Source organism: Canis lupus, chromosome 12, assembly GCF_048164855.1.
Source record: "Canis lupus baileyi chromosome 12, mCanLup2.hap1, whole genome shotgun sequence".
In the NCBI taxonomy this organism is placed as follows: domain Eukaryota; kingdom Metazoa; phylum Chordata; class Mammalia; order Carnivora; family Canidae; genus Canis; species Canis lupus.
The window spans coordinates 4389422-4412878 of NC_132849.1; the positions used below are offsets into that span (position 1 = coordinate 4389422).

Genomic DNA, 23457 nt, shown 5'->3' on the forward strand with positions numbered 1-23457 from the left:
TTATTTGTTAATTATACTGCAATAAAGCTGGGGGAAATTTTTTTTCAAAAAGGACAGCCACAATGAGCACTGGGTAATGCATAGGATTGTTGAATCACCTAAAACTAATATAACACTATATGTTAACTATGCTGGAATTAAAAATTAAAAAAAATAAAAATAAACAAACAAATATGCACAGCCATGGAAAGAAATACTACTATGTCATTATTCAAAAGAATGAGGGAGGTGCCCGGGTGGCTCAGTGGGTTGAGCAGCTCCCTTTGGCTCAGGCCCTGATCCCAGGGTCCTGGGACTGAGCCCCACTTGGGGTTCCTTGCTGCTCAGCAGCGAGTTTGCCTCTCCCTCACCATCCCCCTGCCAGTTTCTTCAATAAATAAATAAAATGTGATAAAAGTTGCATGTTGTACCCACTGAGCCAGCAGTCTGTATCTCAGATCAACTAAATTACAATCTAATCGCTTCTCGGCCTTTTGGCTAAGATCATGTGAAATTACAATCTCTAGGGCTGGCACAGGCTTGTCTCCTTTAAAGCTGCCAGGGCCATTCCAGTAGACAGCAAAGGCTAAGAGCCCTGCTCTAAAAGGATCCACCCACCTCAATCTGTTAACAGTGGACCCTTCAAAGGAGTGGAATTGAGGAAGGAGAATTTCCGGTTTGTGTGTTTCTCCATTGTTTGAATTTTTATAGCATACATTACTCTTATATTTACGGAGCAAGAAAGAGGAATAACAAAGGGATCATAGAGGAGGATATCCTGCTTCCTGGTTATGAAGTAGTCAACTACTATTTCCCCTGTTACCTACCTCAGGTGGGCTGCTATACAGGGTCGTGGGGCCTGGATTTAATCCATTTGGCTTTTCTAACACCATCTGTTCAAAGAAAAGTAAAATGTTGTTAAAACTGCCCAAACAACCAACTTCGAAATGTTAATCTCCTAAGGTCTCAAATCTTAGATAGAATAAAAGAAAAAGGCGAGGGACACCTGGGTGGTTCAGTGGTTGAGCGTCTGCCTTTGGCTCAGGTCACGATCCAGGGGTCCTGGTATTGAATCCTGCATTGGGCTCCCCGCAGGGAGCCTGGTTTTCCCGCTGCCTGTGTCTCTGCCTTTCTCTGTGTGTCTCTCATGAATAAATAAGGAAAGAAAAGAAAGAAAGAAAAGAAAAGAAAAGAAAAGAAAAGAAAAGAAAAGAAAAGAAAAGAAAAGAAAAGAGAAAAGAAGAAAGAAAAAAGAAAAGAGAAAAAGAAAAAGAAAAAGGAAGAGAAAGAAAGAAAGAAGTAGAAGAAGATAGAGGAAGGGGAAGTAAAGGAGGAAAAGGGGAAGGAATAAGGAAGAAAGAAGAAGAAAGAAGAAAAGGAATAAAGGATGGCAGGAAGGAAGAAAGGCCAGAAGGGGAAAAAAGACTTTGAGTGCTCTGGAAAATCGAGAGGGGAGGGAGTGGAGAAGCATGTGTGTGGCCTTAAAAGGGAATACTCCGGCTTTGTAGGGAGGATGAAGGGAACCTCGGCCTAAAACCTTTCTACAGACTGGAGATCATGCAGGCTGCCTGCCACCAACAACGAGTCTCCCTTCCCTCTCAGAGATCCTGGGGTTTGATGAAGCAAAAAGCAAAAGGTGAAGTGGCCTTTGCAGCAATCCTTTATAGCCCATAGCTTGATGTGATGAAATGACTGCTGGTCTGTGCAAACAAGGGCCCCGGACTTCTGGGCCAGTCTCAGAGCATATCAGGTTGTCTGGTCACTTGAGAAGGCATTTCCCATCAGCCAGATGTGAGCATAGCCATGAAAGCCCTACCTTGGATCACAGCAGAATGAAGTAGGGGGCATGACCACATAAGCCACAGGCATGCTCACACCAAGGAGGAGCCTTGCTGCCACCAGCTGTACAGTCATCGTTTCGCTCAGGAGGATGAGGGTGGGGGCTACTGGAGAGAGACTCCCCAACTCCCCAAATCAAATGCAGAGGAAGGAGATATAACTCAGAATCTAAAGAAGGATGAGGGTCAAACAGAAGAGATGGTTCTGTTCTCCTAAGGGCACTTCTAGCCTCCAATTTTAGAAAAACTGAAATACAGTATCCCAGAATCATCCATCCATCTCAAAAAGACCCTTCAACAAGTTCAATATGACATTTACTGATGACCTTCTGCATCCTATGTCCTGTGCCAAGTGTGGGGATACAGAGACAGCAGTGGAGGTGAACCCTACCTTGAGGAGCTTCTGGTGCCAGATAGAGACAGCTATGCACACAAACAGACAAAATTTCAATTCACACCACAGGTGTCACCCCAATTAAGCAGGATTGACTTATGAGAAGTTTGCATTTATAGGTAATTGTTTGCTTTATAAGACTCTGGATTGCAAAAACATTGATCCCATAATCCTCAAATAGAAGAGGTTTTGCCAATAACTTAATGGAATTTTATTTACATAAATTCCATTTTTATACACTGTTTTCAAAACAGGTATACTTATACAGAGGCTGATACGTGTAAACACAGGTGCCCATCAACTGGAGAGCATTAGTAAGGTTGTGAGTGCTCTGAGAAGCCAACATTGCCTGTGTTCTCTCCTTTCCTGGCAGTGATGTGAGATTCGGCATCTGCTGTGTGACCAGCAAATGGGACTGCCCAGCACAGCCTCTTCCTTGTGGACCCAACCATTGACCATTTCCTATTACCTGTAGTTCCTGTCCATGGAGAGAAGCTCCTAGATCTCTGTCAAGCTTGCTACTTATGTCCTCCTGGAGCTTCTGCAGGCAATTCTGGGCCTGGGAGAGGAGGGCAAGAAGCTTTAGCTTTGGGATAAGGAAAGAGAGCACGTACCAACTCACCCACTATGGCCTGTCCCTGACCCATACTCCTGTGAGCCAGGTACTGGCCTTAGCACTGGCTGGGGGAAGGAGGGACCCCAGGCAAATGGGGCTGCAGCACAGTCCCTCCTACACAAACAGGAAACAAAGCCTACACGAAGGAAATCAAAACCCTGTGCTGCTGGAGGCAACATTCTTGTTGCAGAGACACAAAAAGCAAATGAGTGAAACAAACATGTAATATGGTACATGATGACAGGTGCCCAGGTGCCAATAGGAGTCATGGTGAGGGTCAGGAAAAGAGGTTGGCAGTTTAGAGAGGATGGCTAGGGTACAGTGCTAGGCACATAGTAGTTAAATATTTGTTGATTAATGGAAGGGTCACAAATGATACTTGACTCAAGGGGGCGGCATGGTGGTGGTTTCGGTATGAAGGAAGCTGATGGGAGAGAACCAGATCCCACAAGGCCAGGGTGCCTTGGTGGCTCATTCTGTTAAGTATCTGCCTTCTGCTCAGGTCATGATCCCAGGGTTCTGGAATAGAGTCCTGCATTGCACTCCCTGTTCAAATGGGGAGTCTACTTCTTCCTCCCCTCTCCCATATGCTTCTCTCACCATCCCCACCAATGGTACTCTCTCTTTCAAATAAATAAATACAAAAAAAAAAAAAAAAGATGGGAGCCAAAAAACTGAGAGGTTCCCACAAGGGAGGGGTCCCCACCTCCTGGATATACTGTACCTCACTCTTCAGTTGGTTGACATTCTTCTCGTGAACTATCTTATCTCCAGGCCTCCCCTTCAGGTACACCTGCAATAAGGGAAACAAGACTCTTTAGTTAAGGAAACTCTTGGGAGGGCACCTGGGTGGCTCAGTGATTGAGCATCTGCATTTGGCTCAGGTCATGATCTGGAGGCGGGGAGGCCTGGGATCAGTCCCGCATAAGGCTCCCTGCTGGGAGCCTGCCTCTCCCTCTACCTATGTCTCTGCCTCCCTCTCTGAGTCTCTTATGAATAAATAAAATCTTTAAAAAAAGAAAAAAAAAGGACCTCCTGGGAGGTTAATTCCTCATGGGCAGGCTCCTACACTACTGGTGGGAAGGTAAATTGTTACTGCCTTTCTGCGTGGCAATTTGATGATTCAAATCAGGAAGCTTAGAGCTGTAATTACTCTTTGACCTATCAAACCTACTTCTGGAAATTTATCCTAATGAGATAAACTGGCATAGCCAAACTGGCATAAACGAACACTCACATATATACGTAAATTTGTACAAAGGAGGTTGTAAAAAGGTTTACACATTTTTCTCTATACATTCTTGAATCTTTTACAATTAAGAAAATATTTAATACCTGTATTATAAAACACATACGCAATTTAGTAACATATGTTCAGCAAAATACTGTTTATGATTGCAGAAATGGAAATAGGCACAATGGCCCACAATGGGGGATTATTTAAGTTGTGGTACATCATAATAGAATACTATGCAGCCATTAGAATACCAGACACTGGGCAGCCCGGGTGGCTCAGTGGGTTAGCACCACCTTCAGCCCAGGGTATGATCCTGGAGACCCGGGATCGAGTCCCACATCGGGCTCCCTGCATGGATCCTGCTTCTCCCTCTGCCTGTGTCTCTGCCTCTCTCTCTCTCTCTCTCTGTGTCGCTCATGAATAAATAAATAAAATCTTAAAAAAAAAAAAAAGAATACCAGACACTTACATTTATAGACACAGAAGATGTTATAAACCTACATTAAATCATTAAAGTGTTTGGTGGGGGGGGGGAGCGAGCAAATTGTAGAATACAGTGTATATAATAGTATATAAAACAATTTAATTTTTGAAAAAATACAGACAAATATAAAAATATCTGAGAGGATACCCAATAAAGTAGTAATAATGATTACATCAGTAGAATTATGGGGTAGTTTTGCTTTCTTTAAGGGCCATGCAATGACTTTGAATAAGAAAAAGAAATTAATTAAAGGCATCCAGATTGAAAAGAAAGAGGAAAAACTATCTCCATTTGCAGATGAAATGATCATGTATATAGAATACCGTAAGGAATCTACTAAAAAACTATCAGAAGTTGTAGCAAGGTTGTAGGATATAAGATCAATATACAAAAAATAATTGTATTTCTATACACTAGCAAGGAACAATCTGAAATGAAATTTAAAAACAATTCTACTTATGAGAGCAACAAAAAGAAAAAAATACTACATGGATGGAACTGGAGGGTATTATGCTAAGCGAAATAAAAGATAAAAGTCAACGATTTTGTCAGAGAAAGACAAATATATAATTTCACTCTTACGTGGAATTTAAGAAATAAAACAGATGAACATAGAGAAGGAAAAATAAGATAAAAACAGAGAGGGGAGGAGCAGGAGCGCCTGAGTGGCTCAGTGAATTAAGCTTCCCCCTTAAGCTCAGGTCATGATCCCAGGGGTCCTGGGATGAAGCCCCAGCATATGGCTCCCTGCTCCACAGGGAGCCTGCTTCTCCCTCTTCCTCTGCCTGCCACTCCCCCTGCTTGTTCTCTCTCTCTTGCTCTCTTTATAAAATCTTTAAAAAAACAAAAAACAAAAACAGAGGAAGGCAAACCATAAGAGACTCTAGACTCTAGGAAACAAACTGAAGGTTGCTGGAGGGGAGGTGGGTAGGGGGATGGGGTAACAGGGTGATGGGCATTCGGAGGGCACAGAATGTAATGAGCACTGGGTGTTCTTTGCAACTAAATTCTACACCTGAACTAATAATACACTATATGTTAACTGAATTGAATTTAAAATAAAAATTTAAAAAGAAAAAAATACTTAGAAATAAATTTAACAAAGTTTAAGACCTGTATTCTGAAAATTATAGACACTGTTGAAAAAAAAAAAAAAAAGAAGGCCTAAAAAAATGAACAAACATCCCATTTTCATGGATTGGAAAACTTGATATTGTTAAAATGGTGTTACTCCGCAAACCCCCAAACTGATCTACAGTTTCAACGTAATTCCTATCACAATCCAAGCTGGCTTCCTTGCAGAAACTGACAAACTGATCCTAAAATGCATATGGAAATACAAAGGACTCTGAATAGGTAAAAGGATCCTGAAAAATAACAATATTATAAATATTAAGAAAATGTTAACAAAAATAACAATTACAGTGATCAAGACAGTGTGGAACTGACATAAGGAGAGACACATAAATCAATGGAATACAATTGAGAGTCCAGAACAATAATAATACAATAATAATACACTAAACTGATTTTTGACAGGATGCCAAGACAATTCAATGGGGTAAGAACAGTCTTTTCAACAAATGATGCTGGCATAAATGGATATCTACATGGAAAAGAATGAAACTGGAGCTCTTCCTTATACCATATACAAAAATCAACCTAAAATGGATCACAGACCTATTTGTAAGAGTTAAAACTATAATTCTTTGAGTATAGGAATAAATCGTTGTGACCTTGGTTAGGCAAAACCTTCTCAGACATCACACCGAAAGCACAATGAAAGAAAAAAATATATAAATTGGATTTAATCAAATTAAAAACTTTTGTTTCAAAGGATATCATTAAGAAAGTAAAGAAAACAAAACACAGAGTGGGAAAATTTTTAAAAAATATTTCCAAGTCATATATCTGGTAAGGGTCTAGTTAGTATCCAGAATATATAAGGAACTCTCATATCTTGAAAATTAAAACACAAATAACTTCTTTTAACAAAGATGACAATGTTTTATTTATAATATTCATACGTCCAAACTTTTTGCTAAATTCAATTAATCACCAAGAGTAATCCTTTTGGACTATTCGTTGCTATTTTAAAATTCAAATATAGCAAAGGTAACACCATGAAGAAAGTGTAGTCACAGTTATCACTTGTACCTAACATATAAACACTTTAAACACAATTGAATTTTTATTTATTTTTATTTATTTTTAAAGATTTTATTTATCTATCAGAGAGAGACAGAGCACAAGCAGGGGGAGGAGCAGACGGAGAAGCAGACTCCCCATTGAGCAGGGAGCCCAATGCAGAATGATGCAGAACTCAATCCCTAGGATCATAACCTGAGCCAAAAACAGACTCCCAAGCAACTGAGCCACCCAGTGCCCCTAAACACAACTAAACTTTTTTTTTTTTAACTTTTTTATTTAAAGATTTTATTTCTTTATCCATGGGAGATACAGAAAGAGAGGCAGAGACATACGCAGAGGGAGAAACAGGCTCCCTGCAGGGAGCCTGATGTGGGACTCCATCCAGGATTCTGGGATCATGCCCTGAACTGAAGGCAGACGCTCAACTGCTAAGCCACCCAGGTGTCTCCACAACTGAATTTTTTTTTTTTTCCACAACTGAATTTTTAAATGGGCAAAGGATTTGGATAAATATTTCTCCAAAGAAGATATGCAAATAGACAATATCCATATGAAAGCATGTAATCAGGGAAATGCAAATGAAAACTACAAGATATGGCTTCACATGCAATAGGATGGCTATAATCAAAGACAGATGATAACAAGTGTTGGTAAGGCTACAAAGAAATTGGAACCCTCCTATGTTGCTGGTGGGAGTATAAAATGGAACAAATGTTTTGAGAAAAAGTCTGGTAGTTCCTCAAAGCCTTAAATATAGAGTTACCAAATGACCTATCAATTCCACTCCTAGGCATATACCAAGAAAACTGAAAACATATGTTCACGCAAAAACTGGCACTTGAATATTCATAGCAGCAATATTCATAATAGCTAGACAGGGATCCCTGGGTGGCGCAGCGGTTTGGCGCCTGCCTTTGGCCCAGGGCACGATCCTGGAGACCCGGGATCGAGTCCCACGTCGGGCTCCCGGTGCATGGAACCTGCTTCTCCCTCTGCCTGTGTCTCTGCCTCTCTCTCTCTCTCTCTCTGTCACTATCATAAATAAATAAAAATTTAAAAAAATAATAATAATAATAGCTAGACAGTGGAAACAATTTAAATGTTCATCAATTGACGAGTGGGTAAAAACACGTGATAGATCCATTAAAGGGAATGTTATTTAAACATTGAAAGGATTAAGTACATATGCTATAACATGGCTGGATCCTGAAATTATTATGCTAAGTGAAAGAAGCCAGACACAAAGGCCACATGTTATATGATTCCATTTATGTGAGATGTCTAGAAGAGGCAAATCCATAGATAGATAATAGCTTGGTGATTGCCAGGAAAAGGAAGGAGTGACTGAAATGTTCTGGAATTAACAGTGGTAATAATTGCACAAGTCTGTGAACATACTAAAAACCACTGAATTGTACACTTTCACTGAATCGATTGTATGGTATGTGAATTATATCTCAAAGAGCTGCTTTTAAAAAAGAAATAACAAAAATTGTTTTATTAAAAAAAAAATAGTGGGACGCTTGTGTGGCTCAGTGGTTTAGGCATCTGCCTTTGGCTCAGGGTGTGATCCCAGGGTCCGGGGATCAAGTTCCACATCAGGCTCCCTGCATGAAGCTTGCTTCTCCCTCTGCCTGTGTTTCTACCTCTCTCTGTGTGTCTCTCTCATGAATAAATAAAATCTTTATTAAAAAAAAAAGTAAGTTCCACAAACACACTTCCCACCTGTCTTGACAATTTCCAGCAGCTAAATATGGATAGTGGGATAGGCACCTAAAAAGGTCATCCCATCCATCCTCACACCAAGGGCTGGGTTGCACCAAAGTCACTATACACTGACTGTGGTCTCCTGGTGTTAATTAAGATCTTTCCAGGAAATTCCCAGGAACTAGTGTTACAGGTCTGGTTCCTCCTAGTCAAACCCTGTGGCAAAGCCAACTGCTCCCTCTCACATGCCTGCAAGGGGAAAGAGGAGAGAGGGAAGAGTGGAGGTAAACTAAGCTTACCTTAATGATTTCCTCATGTCCATCATTGGACTCCACCAGTTCTGAGGCCAGGGAATGACTGGTTGAATGGCCAGACACCATGGCATAGGTCTTCCTGCCCACCTGCCAGAGAGAGAGAAGGAGAAAGAGAGAGAAATGGCTCAGAAATCATGACAAGCCCAGAACTTCTGCCCCTTGACCAATGCAGAATACCTGCTCCTCAAAAGATTTAACGGGTTAGTCTGATTTTCCCCTCCAAAAATTCATTTCCAGAACCTCTACCAGAAGCTACACAACAGCAACACTGGATGGGGAAAATTAGCAGAAATTGCAGGTTAGTTTTACTTTTAGTGGGGTCTCCGCATCCCCCAAAGCAGTGCACAATGCTGAGGTCAGGTGGTATGTCTGAAAGGAGGTGATCCTGCACAGCAGCAAAGATGGCTCTTGGCAGCACTGGCATGAGAGGTCAGCAGCGAAGGAGAACTGGCTGAGGGAGAGGCCTCACCCCACCAGAAACCTTGATACCTTCTGGGCTAAGTGTTCAAGTTCATCTCCTGTCAGTTCACTCTGTAGAGTCAGCCTGAGAATGTCCACGCTGCCCTAATAATGACAAGGACAGCAACAATCACCCCTTACCTTCACAGTCCACTCCTGGTACAGGTATACCTCTGCCAGCCCTGCGGAATGGGTCTTGTTATCACCACTTAACAGACAAGAAAAGCTGAAGTCTGGAGAGGTGACATTAGCTTGCCTAACATCAGTCACTCCTGGGTGGTAGGATGTCCCTGGGGCCTCTGACAGTGCTCTCTATACCACAGCAGAGCCTACACAGGATGCTGCTCCACATACCTCCAGAGGGGCTAGCTCCCCTGGCCCTCAGAGTCCAAGAAGCACAGTGTGTGGATTCCTGTTTCCCCAGCCCTGAAGAAGGCACTCCCAATCCAGGATTCCTGCACCTGACAGTCAGGAAGCTACTGATGCACTTCACAAGAGTTAAACTATGATATCCTTCCCGCCAAACTATATGACAGTAGCCACATCTTCCGTGACACTTCCATACATCCAGTGGGAAACAACCTGTCCTCTCCCTGAGCTCCCTCAGTATCATGGGGCCTCTCGTGGCACCTGCCTCTTAGTTCTTCAATGTTCCATGAGGAACTGCTCCCTCTGTTAACTCCTCGTGGGCTGCTATCTGCCATAGTCCTCACACAGGTATTTTCTGAATGCATATGATGTTCCAGGACATCTAGGTCTAGAGAACATTACACAAGAAAGAAGAGGAAATGATTTCAAAATAGCCAGAGTAGCTGCTCTTTTCCCCCAGGACACAGAATATGCTTTTTTGTTAAAACACCTCTCTCTACCTGGAGACAGCTGGGGAAAGAAAGCTGGGACATCCCTCAGGCAAAATAAAGGCGTTATCAGCTAATGAAGATCAAGTCTGGCTTATTGTATAAAGCCAGGCACTCTAATTGAAAGAGCACAGACAATAGGCCAGACGGGGGCCTCCGAGGGGTCATCTCACCCACACCTGTTGTCAGAATCCCCAAGGGACAGGAGAAAGTGGGGGAACTCGCAAAATATACTCAAAGAAATAATGGCTGAAAACTTCCCAAATTTTACAAAAGACATAAACCCACAAATTCAAGTTTCTGGGCAAATCTCAAATGGGATGAACCCCCAAATCATGCCAAGATACGTCATAATTAAACTTCTGATAACTAAAGACAAGGAAAAACTCTTCTCAAGTCAGAGAAAAAATAGACACTTTACTTATAAGAGGAAAACAGTGAATAAACAGCAGATTTTTTTATTAGAAACCAACGCCAGGAGAAAATAGCATAGTATTTTTCAGTACTGAAAAAAATCTCGTAATCAAGAATCCTATGACCAAAAAACTCTCTTTCCAGAATGAGGGAAGAAATCAAGATGTGGAAGCCGAGAAAAATTAAGGCCATCCCACCTCAAGTTTAGCATTAGCACAAGTACAGCCATCTTAGGCCCCTGTGAATAAGAGCTGAACTTTACGGGAAAAACTGCGGAATGTCCTCAATGTCCTCGGCAGGGAATCCCATATCAGAAAGACAACAGAGCCCACACCATGGTAGAAAGTCCCATATTAGAATGAGAACAGAGCTCAATGCCCTAAGCCCCATATCAGAATGTAAACAGAACTTGAGAAATTCCTCCATCCCTTCTGAAAATCCCCTAGACCAGCCTATAAAAAACCCAGCTGTAACCCACTTCGGGCCCCAAGTCCCTGCTCCGCTGTGTCGGGTATACTTGGACCCAAGCTCGAGCTCGCTAATAAACCCTCATGCGCTTGCATCGGTGTCAGCTCCTCGGTGGTTTCTTGGATTCGCAATCTTGGGCACAACAAAGATGTTCCCAGGTAGGGATCCCTGGGTGGCGCAGCGGTTTAGCGCCTGCCTTTGGCCCAGGGCACGATCCTGGAGACCCGGGATCGAATCTCACGTCGGGCTCCCGGTGCATGGAGCCTGCTTCTCCCTCTGCCTGTGTCTCTGCCTCTCTCCTCTCTCTCTCTCTGTGTGACTATCATAAATAAATAAAAATTAAAAAAAAAAAAAAAAAAAAGATGTTCCCAGGTAAAGGAAAACTAAGAGAATTTCTTATCAATAGAGTACACTAAAAGAATGGCTGTAGGGGAACCTGTATGGCTTAGTTAAGTGTCTGACTCTTGATTTGGACTCAGGTCATGATCTCCAGGTTGTGAGATCAAGCCCCATGTTGGGCTCTGCACTCAGCAGAGTCTGCCTCAGTATCTGCTCCTCCCCTGACTCTTGTACTCCCTCTCTCTGGAATAAATAAATAAATAAAATCTTTAAGAAAAAAAAAATGGGGCATCTGGGTGGCTCAGTCAGTTAAGCAGCCAGCTCTTAACTTTGGCTCAAGTCCTGGGATCCAGCCCACACAGGCCACTCTGCACTTAGCAGAGTCTGCTTGGGATTCACTCCTTCTCCCTCTGCCCCCACCCCCACCCCTAGAGCCCTCTCCCTCTCTCTCTCTCACTCACTCAATCAATAAAATAAAATAAAATAAAATAGAACAACAGCTATAAAAGGTCTTCAAACAGGGGGATCTCTGGGTGGCTCAGCAGTTTGGCGCCTGCCTTTGGCCCAGGGCGCGGTCCTGGAGTCCCGGGATCAAGTCCCGCATTGGGCTCCAGCATGGAGCCTGCTTCTCCCTCTGCCTGTGTCTCTGCCTCTCTCTCTCTCTCTTTCTCTCTCTCTCTCTCTCATAAGTAAATAAATAAATCTTAAAAAAAAAAAAAAGGTCTTCAAACAGAAAGAAAACAATACAAAAGGAACTTTGGAATCTTAGAAAGAAACAACATGGATAGCAAAAACATCATTAAATACAACAGGCTTTCCTTTTTCTCTCAGGTTTTCTAACATGTTTGATGGTTGAAGATAAAATTAAAACACTGTCAGGATGCCTGGGTGGTTCAGCAGTTGAGTGTCTGCCTTCAGCTAAGGGCATGATCTTGGGTCTGGGGATCGAGCCCCACATTGGACTCCCTGCAGGGAGCCTGCTTCTCCCTCTGTCTATGTCTCTGCCTCTCTCTCTCTCTCTGTCTCTCATGAATGAATAAATAAAATATCTTTTTAAAAAAATATAACACTGATTCAGTTCTAAATGTACACAGAAGAGGGCAGAAGAGGGGTGCCTGGGCGACTCAGCAGGCTGAGCTTCTTTTTTTTTTTTAAGATTTTATTTATTTATTCATGAGAGACACAGAGAGAGAGAGAGAGAGGTGGAGACACAGGCAGAGGGAGAAGCAGGCTCCATGCAGGGAGCCTGACGTGGGATCGATCCGGGGTCCCCAAGATCACACCCCGGGCCAATGGAGGGGCTAAACCACTGGGACACTGGGGCTGCCCTGAGCTTCTAACTCTTGATCTCAGCTCAAGTCATGATTTCAGGGTCATGAGATCGAGCCCCACTCAGGCTCCATGCTCAGTGGGGAATCTACTTGAGATTCTCTGTCTCCTTCTCCCTCTGTCCCGTCCCCCCACACTCTCTCTCACTCTCTAAATAAAGAAAATCTTTAAAATAAATAAATAAAAGATACAAAAATAAACATATACAAAGGCAATATTTAATTTTATTACAAATGAGAGAGGGTAAAGGAAGGTAAAGTTTCTATACTGCACTCAAACTGGTAAAATGGCAACACCGGTAGACTGTGGTAAGTTATATTTATAAAAGTGTAATACCTAGAGAAATCATTAAAAAACTTTTTTAAAGGTTTTATTTTTATTTATTTATTCATAGACACAGAGAGAGAGAGAGAGAGGCAGAGACACAGGCAGAGGGAGAAGCAGGCTCCTTGCAGGGAGCCTGATGTGGGACTCAATCCCGGGTCCCCAGGATCACACCCCAGGCTGCAGGCGGCGCCAAACTGCTGCGCCAACGGGGCTGCCCTAAAAAATTTTTTTTAAAAATAGAATCCTGGGGATCCCTGGGTGGCCCAGCGGTTTGGCGCCTGCCTTTGGCCCAGGGCGCGATCCTGGAGACCCGGGATCGAATCCCACGTTGGGCTCCCGGTGCATGGAGCCTGCTTCTCCCTCTGCCTATGTCTCTGCCTCTCTCTCTTTCTCTCTCTGTGACTATCATAAATAAATAAAAATTAAAAAAAAAAAAAAAAGAATCCTAAAAAGCTTTCAAGTAGCCCACAATAAGGTAAGGAAAATAAAACAGATATATGAAAAATAAAGAAAAAATAATAAATAAAATGGCAGACTTACAATTCCAATAATTACATTAAATATCAAGTGGTCTAAATACACCAATTAAAAAACAAAGATTGGCAGAGGGGATTAAAAATATGAATCAATCCATGCTGTCTAAAAGAAACATACTTAAACATATAGACAAGTTAAAAGTAAGGATGGGAATAGATATATCATACAAACATTATTAAAGGAAAGCAAGAGTGGTTATATTAATATCAGATAGAGTAAACTTCAGAGCAAAGAGAATTGCCAGAGACAGAGAGGGACATTATATAATGTAAAAGAATCAATCCACAAAGAAGATATAGCAATCCCAAATAGATAGGTGCCAAACAACAAAGCTGCAAAATATGTGAAGAAAAAACTAGGGATCCCTGGGTGGCGCAGCGGGTTAGCGCCTGCCTTTGGCCCAGGGCGCAATCCTGGAGACCCGGGATCGAATCCCACATCGGGCTCTCGGTGCATGGAGCCTGCTTCTCCCTCTGCCTGTGTCTCTGCCTCTCTCTCTCTCTCTCTCTCTCTGTGACTATCATAAATAAATTAAAAAAAAAAAAAAAAGAAAAAACTAAAGAACTGAAAGGAGAAATACACCAATCCACAATTATACTTGGAGACTTCAACATGCATCTCTGAGCAATTAATAGAATGTAGACTAAAATCAGCACAGATACCTAAGAATTCAACATCACCAACCAAGAGGGATCTAATCAACAGTTATGGGATGCTCCCCTCACCAGCAGAGTACACACTGCTGGCATGTACCTATAAAGCATACATTAAGAGAGACAGTAATTTGGGCTATAAAACAAACAAACTTGAAAGAATTGATACCATACAGAGTATGTTTTCTGACCACAGTGGAATCAAACTAGAAATAACAGAAAGATAAAAGGAAAAATTTTAAACACAAGGAAACTAAACAATACTTCTAAATAATTCTTGGGTCAAAAAGGAAGTCTCAAGGGCACCTGGGTGGCTCAGCTGAGTATTTAACTTCAGGTCAGGTCATGATCTCCAGGTCCTGGGATTGAACCCTGTGTCCAGATCCACAATCAATGAACAGGGAGTCTGCTTCTTCTCCCTCTCCCTCTCCCCCTCCCACCATTCTCTTCTCTCTCTCTCAAATAAATAAAATTAAATTAAAAAAAATAAAACAAGGCAGCCCGTGTAGCTCAGCGGTTTGGCGCCGCCTTCAGCCCAGGGCATGATCCTGGAGACTGGGGATCAAGTCCCACATCAGGCTCCCTGCATGAAGCCTGCTTCTCCCTCTGCCTGTGTCTCTGCCTCCCCCCACCCCTCTCTCTGTCTCTCATGAATAAATAAAATCTTAAAAAAAAACACGCACACATTAGATATTTAGTAACATAAAAAAAAAAAGGAAGTCTTGAGAAAAATTTTAAAAATCATTCAACTAAATAAAAATGAAAACACAAAATGTCAAACTCTGTGAGACATATCTGAGGCAGTTCTGGGTCACCTGGGTGGCTCAGTCAGTTAAGTGTCTGTCTGTGGCTAAGATCATGATCCAAGGGGCCTGGGATTGAGCCCTACATTGAAGCCTGCCCCTATGCCCCCCATTCATGTTCCCTCTTGCTTGGTCTGCTCTCTCTCTCTCAAATAAATAAATAATCTTAAAAATAAATAAAGCAGTTCTGAGGGAAAGCCATAACACTAAAAGCATACATTAGAGAGGTACCTGGCTAGCTTGGTCAGTAGAGCATGCAACTCTTTTTCTTTAAAATTTATTTATTTGAGAGAGAGAGAGAGAGAGAGCATGCACAAGTAGGGGAAGGGACAGAGGGAAAGAATCTCACCCTGCTGGGCAGGTGCCCAATGTGGGACTCAATCCCACTACCATGAGATCATGACCTGAGCTAAAATCAAGAGCCAGATGTTCAACCAACTGAGCCAACCAGGTGCCCTGAGCATGTAATTCTTGAACTCAAGGTCATAAGTTCAAACTCCACATTGGACATATAAATTACTTTTAAAAATAAATAAATGCATATACATCAGAAAAGAAAAAAGTCTCAAATCGACAATTTAGGTTTCTCACTTTCAGATCAAGAAGAACAAATTAAACCCCAAGTGGGCAGGAGGAAGGAACTAAAAAAGACAAGAAATGAATAAAATTTAACAGAAAAATAAAGAAAAGTCAATGAAACGAAGAGCTGGTTCTCAGAAAAGATCACTGATATTGATAAACCTCTAGCATGATTGGCAGAGAATAAAAGAGACACATATTACTAACATCGGGAATGAAACAGACTATTTCTATTGACCATGCAGATGCAAAAGCATGAACACTATGAACATAAATTTGACAATTTAGGGACGCCCGGTGGCTCAGCAGTTGGGCAGCTTTTGGCCCAGGGTGTGATCCTGGAGTCTCAGGATTGAGTCCCACATTAGGCTCCCTGCAGGAAGCCTGCTTCTCCCTCTCCTTGTGTCTCTGCCTCTGTGTGTGTATGTGTCTCTCATGAATAAATAAATAAAATCTTTTTAAAAAATTGACAATTTAGACAAAATGGACCAATTCATTAAAAAACACAAACCAGGGATCCCTGGGTGGCGCAGCGGTTTGGCGCCTGCCTTTGGCCCAGGGCGCGATCCTGGAGACCCGGGATCGAATCCCACATCAGGCTCCCAGTGCTTGGAGCCTGCTTCTCCCTCTGCCTGTGTCTCTGCCTCTCTCTCTCTCTCCGTGTGACTATCATGAATAAATAAATTTAAAAAGAAAAAAATTAAAAAAAAAAAATAAATAAAATAAAAATAAAAAAATAAAAAACACAAACCACCACAAATTACCTAATATGAAATAGGTACTATGAATAGCCTTTTAAAGAAATTAAATTCATCATTTTAAATCTCTCTAAAACAGAAATATCCAGGCCCAGGTGGTTCCACTAGAAAATTCTACCAAATGTTTAAAAAATTAGCACCATTTCTACATAATCTCAATCAGAAAACAAAAGAGGAGGAAACACGTTGCAATTCATTTCATGAAGCTAGTCTTACTCTGGTACCAAAATCAGATGGACATTTTTTTTTAAAGAAAGAAAACACTACAGACCAGTATCTCTCATGAACATAAAGGTTCTATTTCTTAACATTTTGTTAGAATATGGCTAAAAGACATAAGACATTTCACTGAACAAGATATATAGATGGTCAATAAGCACATACAAAGATGTTCAATGTCATCAAGGAGATACAAATCAAAACCACATTGAGGGTAGCCCCGGTGGCCCAGCGGTTTAGTGACGCCTGCAGCCCAGGGTGTGATCCTGGAGATCCGGGATCGAGTCCCACGTCAGGCTCCCTGCATGGAGCCTGCTTCTCCCTCTGCCTGTGTCTCTGCCTTTCACTCACTCTGTGTCTGTCATGAATAAATAAATAAAATCTTAAAACAAAACAAAACAAAACAAAACAAAACAAAACACAGTGAGATACCATTATACACCTATCAAAATGGCCAAAACAAAAAACAGTGACACCCACCAAATACTGGCAAGAGTGTGGAGAAACTGGATCGCTCACACACTGCTGGTGGGAAGGTAAAGTGACATAGCCAAAAAAGAAAAGGTTGGCAGTTTTTTTAAAAACTAATCATACAGGGAAGCCTGGGTGGCTCAGCAGTTGAATGTCTGCCTTTGGCTCAAGGCGTGATCTCAGAATTCCAGGATCGAGTCCCACACTGGGTTCCCTGCATGGAGTCTGCTTCTCCCTCTGCCTTAAGTCTGTCTGTCTGTCTGTCTCTCTCTCTCTGTGTGTGTCTCTCATGAATAAATAAATCAAGTCTTTTTTTTTTTTTAAGATTTTATTTATTCATGAGAGACACAGATAGAGAGAGAGGCAGAGACACAGACAGAGGAGAAGCAGGCTCCATGCAGGAAGCCTGATGTGGGACTCGATCCCGGGGCTCCAGGATCATGCCCTGGGCCAAAGGCAGGCGCCAAATCGCTGAGCCACCCAGGGATCCCCATAAATAAAGTCTTTTAAAAAAACTAATCATACAAATACCATATAACCTAGCAATTGTACTCCCGGACATTTATCCAAGAGAAATGAAGACTTAGGTTAACGCAAAAATTTGTACACTAATGTTTACAACAGCTTTATTTGTAATACTACAAAACTAGAAACAACCCAGATACCCTTCTATATAGACAACAAACTGTGTTGTATTTATATCATGGACTAATTACTACTCAGCAATAAAAGGGAACAAATTATTGATGCGTGCAACAATTCCCAGAGAGTTATGGTAAGGGAAAGAAGCCAATCACAAAAGGTTACATATTGTATGATTCCATTTATTTAACGTTATTGAAACGAAAAAATTATGAAGAACAAATTAGCGGTTGCCAGGAGGTAAAGAGAAGATGGGAGTGAAAAGCAAGTGCATGTAGGCTCCAACATGAAGCATCTTTGTGGTGATGGACATGTGCTCTACCTTGACCGTATGAAGTCACTATCCTGGTTGTGATAGTATGGTATAGTCTTACAAGATGTTACCACTTAGGAAAATGAAATAAAGGGTATAGGGGATCTCTATTATTCCTTTTTTTTTTTTTTAATTTTTATTTATTTATGATAGGCACACAGTGAGAGAGAGAGAGGCAGAGACACAGGCAGAGGGAGAAGCAGGCTCCATGCACCAGGAGCCCGACGTGGGATTCGATCCCGGATCTCCAGGATCGCGCCCTGGGCCAAAGGCAGGCGCCAAACTGCTGCGCCACCCAGGGATCCCTCCTTTTTTTTTTCTTAAGATTTTATTTATTCATGAGAGACAGAGAGAGAGACAGAGAGAGAGAGAGAGAGGCAGAGACACAGGCAGAGGGAGAAGCAGGCTCCATGCAGGGAGCCCGATGTGGGACTCAATCCTGGGTCTCCAGGATCAGGCCCTGGGCAGAAGGCAGGCGCCAAACCGCTAAGCCACCCACGGTGCCCTCTATTATTTCTTATAACTGCATATGAATCTACAATTAGATAACAAAAAATTAATACTTTCAGGGACAAAAATTAAAGAATATAATGAAGGAAATAAGTATCTGTAATCCTACTACCTCAAAATGGCCACTATTAAAATGTTAGTGTATTCCTCATAATTTTTCTACACTTATTTTTTTTAATATACTACCATACAAAGTTATGTACTTGCTTTTTTCCCTTTAATATTTCATCATTAATTTCCATCACACTAAACTTTCTTCAAAACTGGCTTTTAGAAGGGACACCTGGGTGGCTCAGTGGTTGAGTGCCTGGTTTCAGACTAGGGTATGATCCTGGAGTCCTGGGATCAAGTCCTACATCGGGCTCCCTGCATGGAGTCTGCTTCTCCTTCTGCCTATCTTTCTGCCTATCTTTCTGCCTCTCTCTCTCTCTCTCTCTCTCTCTCTCTGTGTCTCTCATGAATAAACACTTTTTTTTTTTTTTTTAATTGGCTTTTAGGAGCGCCTAGGTGGCTCAGTGGTTGAGCATCTGCCTTTGGCTCATGTCGTGGTCCTGGGGTCCTGGGATTGAGTCCTGCATCAGGCTCCCCATGAGGAGCCGGCTTTTCCCTCTGCCCCTTTCTCTGCCTCTCTGTATATCTCATAAATAAATAAAATAAAATCCTTTCTTTTTTAATTGGCTTTTAAAGGCCACTAGTATGCCACTGAATAAACTAATTAAACTTAGGTATTCAACCTAAGCCCCCTCTCCTCTGCTCCCACTTCTGTAGATTATTATCAAATTCTTTTTATTTCTTATATATTCATTTTTTTAATTTCAGAAAACAACTTTTCTTTTGACAGTTTCTAATGAGATGATACACAATAGTACCAAGATCACCACCAAAGTTATTGCTTGGTCCATTACCCCTCAAGCCCAACTGACATTCTCTCTTCTTTGCAGAAAAAGAATCACATTTGGAGCAGTTAGACCTGGCCTCAGACACTGACCCTGGCTTTCATTTGTTGTGTGTATTGATTTATTCTCCCTCAGCTTTAGTGTATTAGTTGGTAAGATGCTTAAGTGAAAACACAGTGACTAAAACACATAGATATACAAAAGTTCCAGTTCCTCAAATTTCGATGTAAAGCTCCTCTTCAAAATATCTGTCATATGGGACGCCTGGGTGGCTCAGCAGTTGAGCGTCTGCCTTCAGCTCAGGGCGTGATCCCAGGATTCAAGATCAAGTCCCACATCGGGCTTCCTGCAAGGAGCCTGCTTCTCCCTCTGCCTATGTCTCTGCCTCTCTCTGTGTGTCTCTCATGAATAAATAAATAAAATCTTAAAAAAAAAAAAGATGTATATTATCTTCTACCTCACACTATATACAAATATCAATTTCAAATGATTGCAGATTTCAATGTAAAAGGCAAAACTTTCCTTAAACTCAGCATAAAAATATCCTCCCCATAAAAAATATTTGATAAATTAGACTATATTAAAATTTTGAACTTTCATTCATCAAAAGATAGTGCACGGAAATCCACAGAGTGGAAGGTATTTATTCCATATATATCTGGCAAAGAATATTCAGAATACATTAAGAATTCCTACGAAACCACTGGGTGGCTCAACGGTTTAGCGCCTGCCTTCGGCCCGGGGTGTGGTCCTGGAGTCCCAGGATCGAGTCCTGCATTGGGCTCCCTGCTTGGAGCCTGCTTCTCCCTCTGCCTGTGTCTCTGCCTCTCTCTCTGTGTGTGTCTCTCATGAATAAACAAAATCTTTAAAAAAAAAAAAAAAGAATTCCTACGAAACAAAAAGACTACAACATGATATACAGGACTGGATCCTGGATCAGAAAAAGTACATTAGTGGAAAAACCAGTGAAATCCAAGTAAAGCCTATAGTTTAAGGCTTTACTATAGAAAACTAAAACATTAGTTTTCTTAGTTATGACAAATGTACTATGGTTAATGTAAGATGTTAACATTGGGGGAAACTGAGCGAAGAGCGTGTAAGACTTCTCTGTAATATTTTTACAACCTTCCTGTAAACCTAAGATTATTCCAAAATAAAAAGCATATTTGAAGAAAGAGAGAAAGGGCAAGGAGGAAAAGAAAGGGAGAGAAAGGAGCTGCCCAACAGAAAAATGGACAAAAGACTTCAATAGACACATCACATAAGAGGATATCCAAACGGTCAATAAACGTCGGAAAAGGGTTCAGTATCTTCAGTCATCATTATCAAAGAACTAGAAACTAAAACCACAAGGCAATGCTACAAAATACCATTAGAATGACTACAAATGAAAACAAAAAACAAGTGCTAGGGGCTATGGAACAATCAGAACTCTCCTACACTGGTGGTGGGAATGCTCATTATCATAATCTCTTTGGAAACCTCTACCAAAGAGGAATATTTGCAAACCCTATAACATAGTAGTTCTACTACTAACAGAAATGCATACCTATGTTTCCCCCAAAATCAAAAAAATTCTACCCATAAAAAAAATGATGCTAGAATGTTCACAGTAGCATTTCTCATAATAGCCAAAAATTAGAATGTATCCAAATGTTCAAGAATAAAATGGATAGGGACACCTGACTGGCTAAATAAATCCTTTGAGCATGAGACTCTTAATCTCAGGGTTGTATATTCAACCCCATTATGGATATAGGGATTATTTAAATAAATACATATATACATATACACATAAACCCAAATTTTATTTTTTTTAAGATTTTATTCTTTTTTAAGATTTATTTTGAGAGAGAGAGAGAGAGCAAGCACATGGGAGGAGGGGGAGAGGGAGAGAGAGTCTTAAGCAGACTCCATGCTGAGCACAGAGCCTGACATGGGGCTCCATCTCACCACCCTGAGATCACAACCTGAGCCAAAACCAAGAGTTGGTCCCTTAATTGACTGTGCCACCCAGGTGCCCCTAGAGATTTTATTCTACTTTTTAAATATTTAATTTATTAGGGAGGGAGGGAGAGAGAGAATGTGCAGGAAAGGCAAAGGGAGGGAGAGAAAGAATCTCAAGAAGACCATGCTGAGCATGGAGCCTGACATAGGGCTTGAACCCAGGACCCCGAGATCATGACCTCAACTGAAACCAAGAGTCAGCCCCTGAACCAACTGGGCCACCCAGGGGCTCCTAAAAACTTTATTTTTAAGTAATCTCTACACCCAACATGGGGCTCAAACTCACAACTCCAAGATCAAGAGTCACTTGCTCTTCCAACTAAGACAGCCAGGTGCCTCTAAAACCACATTTTTTAAAAAGATGTATTTATTTGTTTATTTTAGAGAAAGAAAGAGTGCATGAGCAAGCATGAACTGGGAGGATGGGCAGAGGTAGAGGGAGAGAGAATCTTTTTTTTTTTTAAGATTTTATTTATTTATTCATGAGAGACACACACAGAGAGAGAGAGAGAGAGAGAGAGAGAGGCAGAGACACAGGCAGAGGGAGAAGCAGGCTCCACGCAGGGAACCCGATGTGGGACTCTATCCCGGGACTCCAAGATCACGCCCCAGGACTCCCAGATCACGCCCCGGGCCAAAGGCAGGCGCCAAACCACTGAGCAACCCAGGGATCCCCCGGGAGAGAGAATCTTAAGCAGACTCTGAGCTGAGCATAGAGCTGGACACAGGGCTCAGTCCCATGATCCTGAGATCACGACCTGAGCTAAAACCAAGAGTTAGACGCTTGACCAATTGTGCCACCCAGGTGCCTCCTAAAATCACATTAAAAAAAAAAGGGTAAAATGGACAAATTTAAATTGCAATATAGTCATACAATGGAACAGTGTACAACCATGAAAAAGAATGAACTTGTACACAACGTGAATAAACTTCACACAAATGTTAAGCAAAAGAATTCTGACACAAGAGTTAAGATTCCACTTATATAAAAAGTATAAAAACAAGCAAAACTAACACATACTTTAGAAGTCACTCTAGCGGTTACCCCTAAAGGATGGGAGTAGGTAATGACTAAAAGAGGACAATGACTAGAAGTAGAGGTTTATTCTGAATATAGGGAATTGGGTGAGTTAAGTCAAGTCATTTACTATCAAGAACTATCCTGTCCAATGTGGCAGCCACTAGCCACATGTGGCTATCAACCATTTGAAATGTGGTCAGTCCAAATAGAGATGTTCTGTACAAAGCCACAGCACAAAAAATTGAATTCTTTCTATGCTGATCACTTATGGAAATGATAACCTTTGTATATATTGGGTTAAATAAGATATATTATTGGAAAAAAATTTTAATATAAAATTTAAAAATATATGAAAGATGGTCAACCTCATCAGTAATCAGTAACCAGAAATGTTGGTTAAAACAATAAGTGGGGCACCTGGGTGGCTCAGTCGGTTGGTCGTCTACCTTCAGCTTGAGTCATAATCCCAAGTCCTGGGATCAAGCCCCACATGGAGCTTCTGGTTCGGTGTGAAGCCTGCTTCTCCCTCTCCTAATGCTCATGCTCTCTCTCACTCTTTCTCTCAATAAATAAATAAATAAAATATTTTTAAAAATGTTTAAAACAAATTAATGGACCTAAAAAGTTAAAGTCTACTCTCTATAAAAAAAATAAAAACAATGAGTTTTCAGGGTGCTTGGGTGGCTCAGTCAGTTAAGTATCTGCCTTCGGCTCCCAGGACCCTGGGATTGAGCTTCACACCTGGCCCCTGCTCAGCAGGGGATCCTGCCTTTCCCTCTCCCTCTGCCGCTCCCCCTGCTTGCACTCTCTCCCCCTCGGTCAAATAAATAAATAAAATCTTTAAAACAAAACAAGAAAAAAAATAAAAAATAAACAATAAAAAAAATAAAACAAAACAAGTTATAATTTGGCAGGGATTTCATTAAACTAAAAGATTTAAGTAGGGGAGCCTGGGTAGTGCAGTCAGTTGAGCCTCTGATTCTTGGTTTTGGCTCAGGTGGTGATCTCAAGGTCATGAGATGAAGGCCCCCCATCAGGCTCCATGCTCAGTCCCTGGAATCTCTCTCCCTCTCCCTCAGACCCTCTGGCTCATGCTCTTCTTCTTTTTCTCTCTCTCAAATAAATAAATAAATCT

At 41.5% G+C, this 23457-nt stretch overlaps 1 protein-coding gene across 3 annotated transcripts in view; it reads right to left on the bottom strand.

Moving 5' to 3' along the window:
• Window positions 1-23457, bottom strand: part of TUFT1 (tuftelin 1) — a 48446-nt gene that overhangs the window by 12745 nt on the left and 12244 nt on the right. For 2 of the 3 annotated variants that reach the window (XM_072769148.1, XM_072769150.1), the window contains exons 2-5: window positions 8706-8807; window positions 3552-3620; window positions 2681-2770; window positions 807-872 (exon numbers count right to left, since the gene is read on the bottom strand). In XM_072769148.1, the coding sequence (XP_072625249.1) occupies window positions 807-872; window positions 2681-2770; window positions 3552-3620; window positions 8706-8807 (327 nt within the window). Of the gene's footprint in view, window positions 1-806; window positions 873-2680; window positions 2771-3551; window positions 3621-8705; window positions 8808-9209; window positions 9285-23457 lie in introns of all 3 variants that reach the window. The other variant, XM_072769149.1, reaches the window with a different exon arrangement.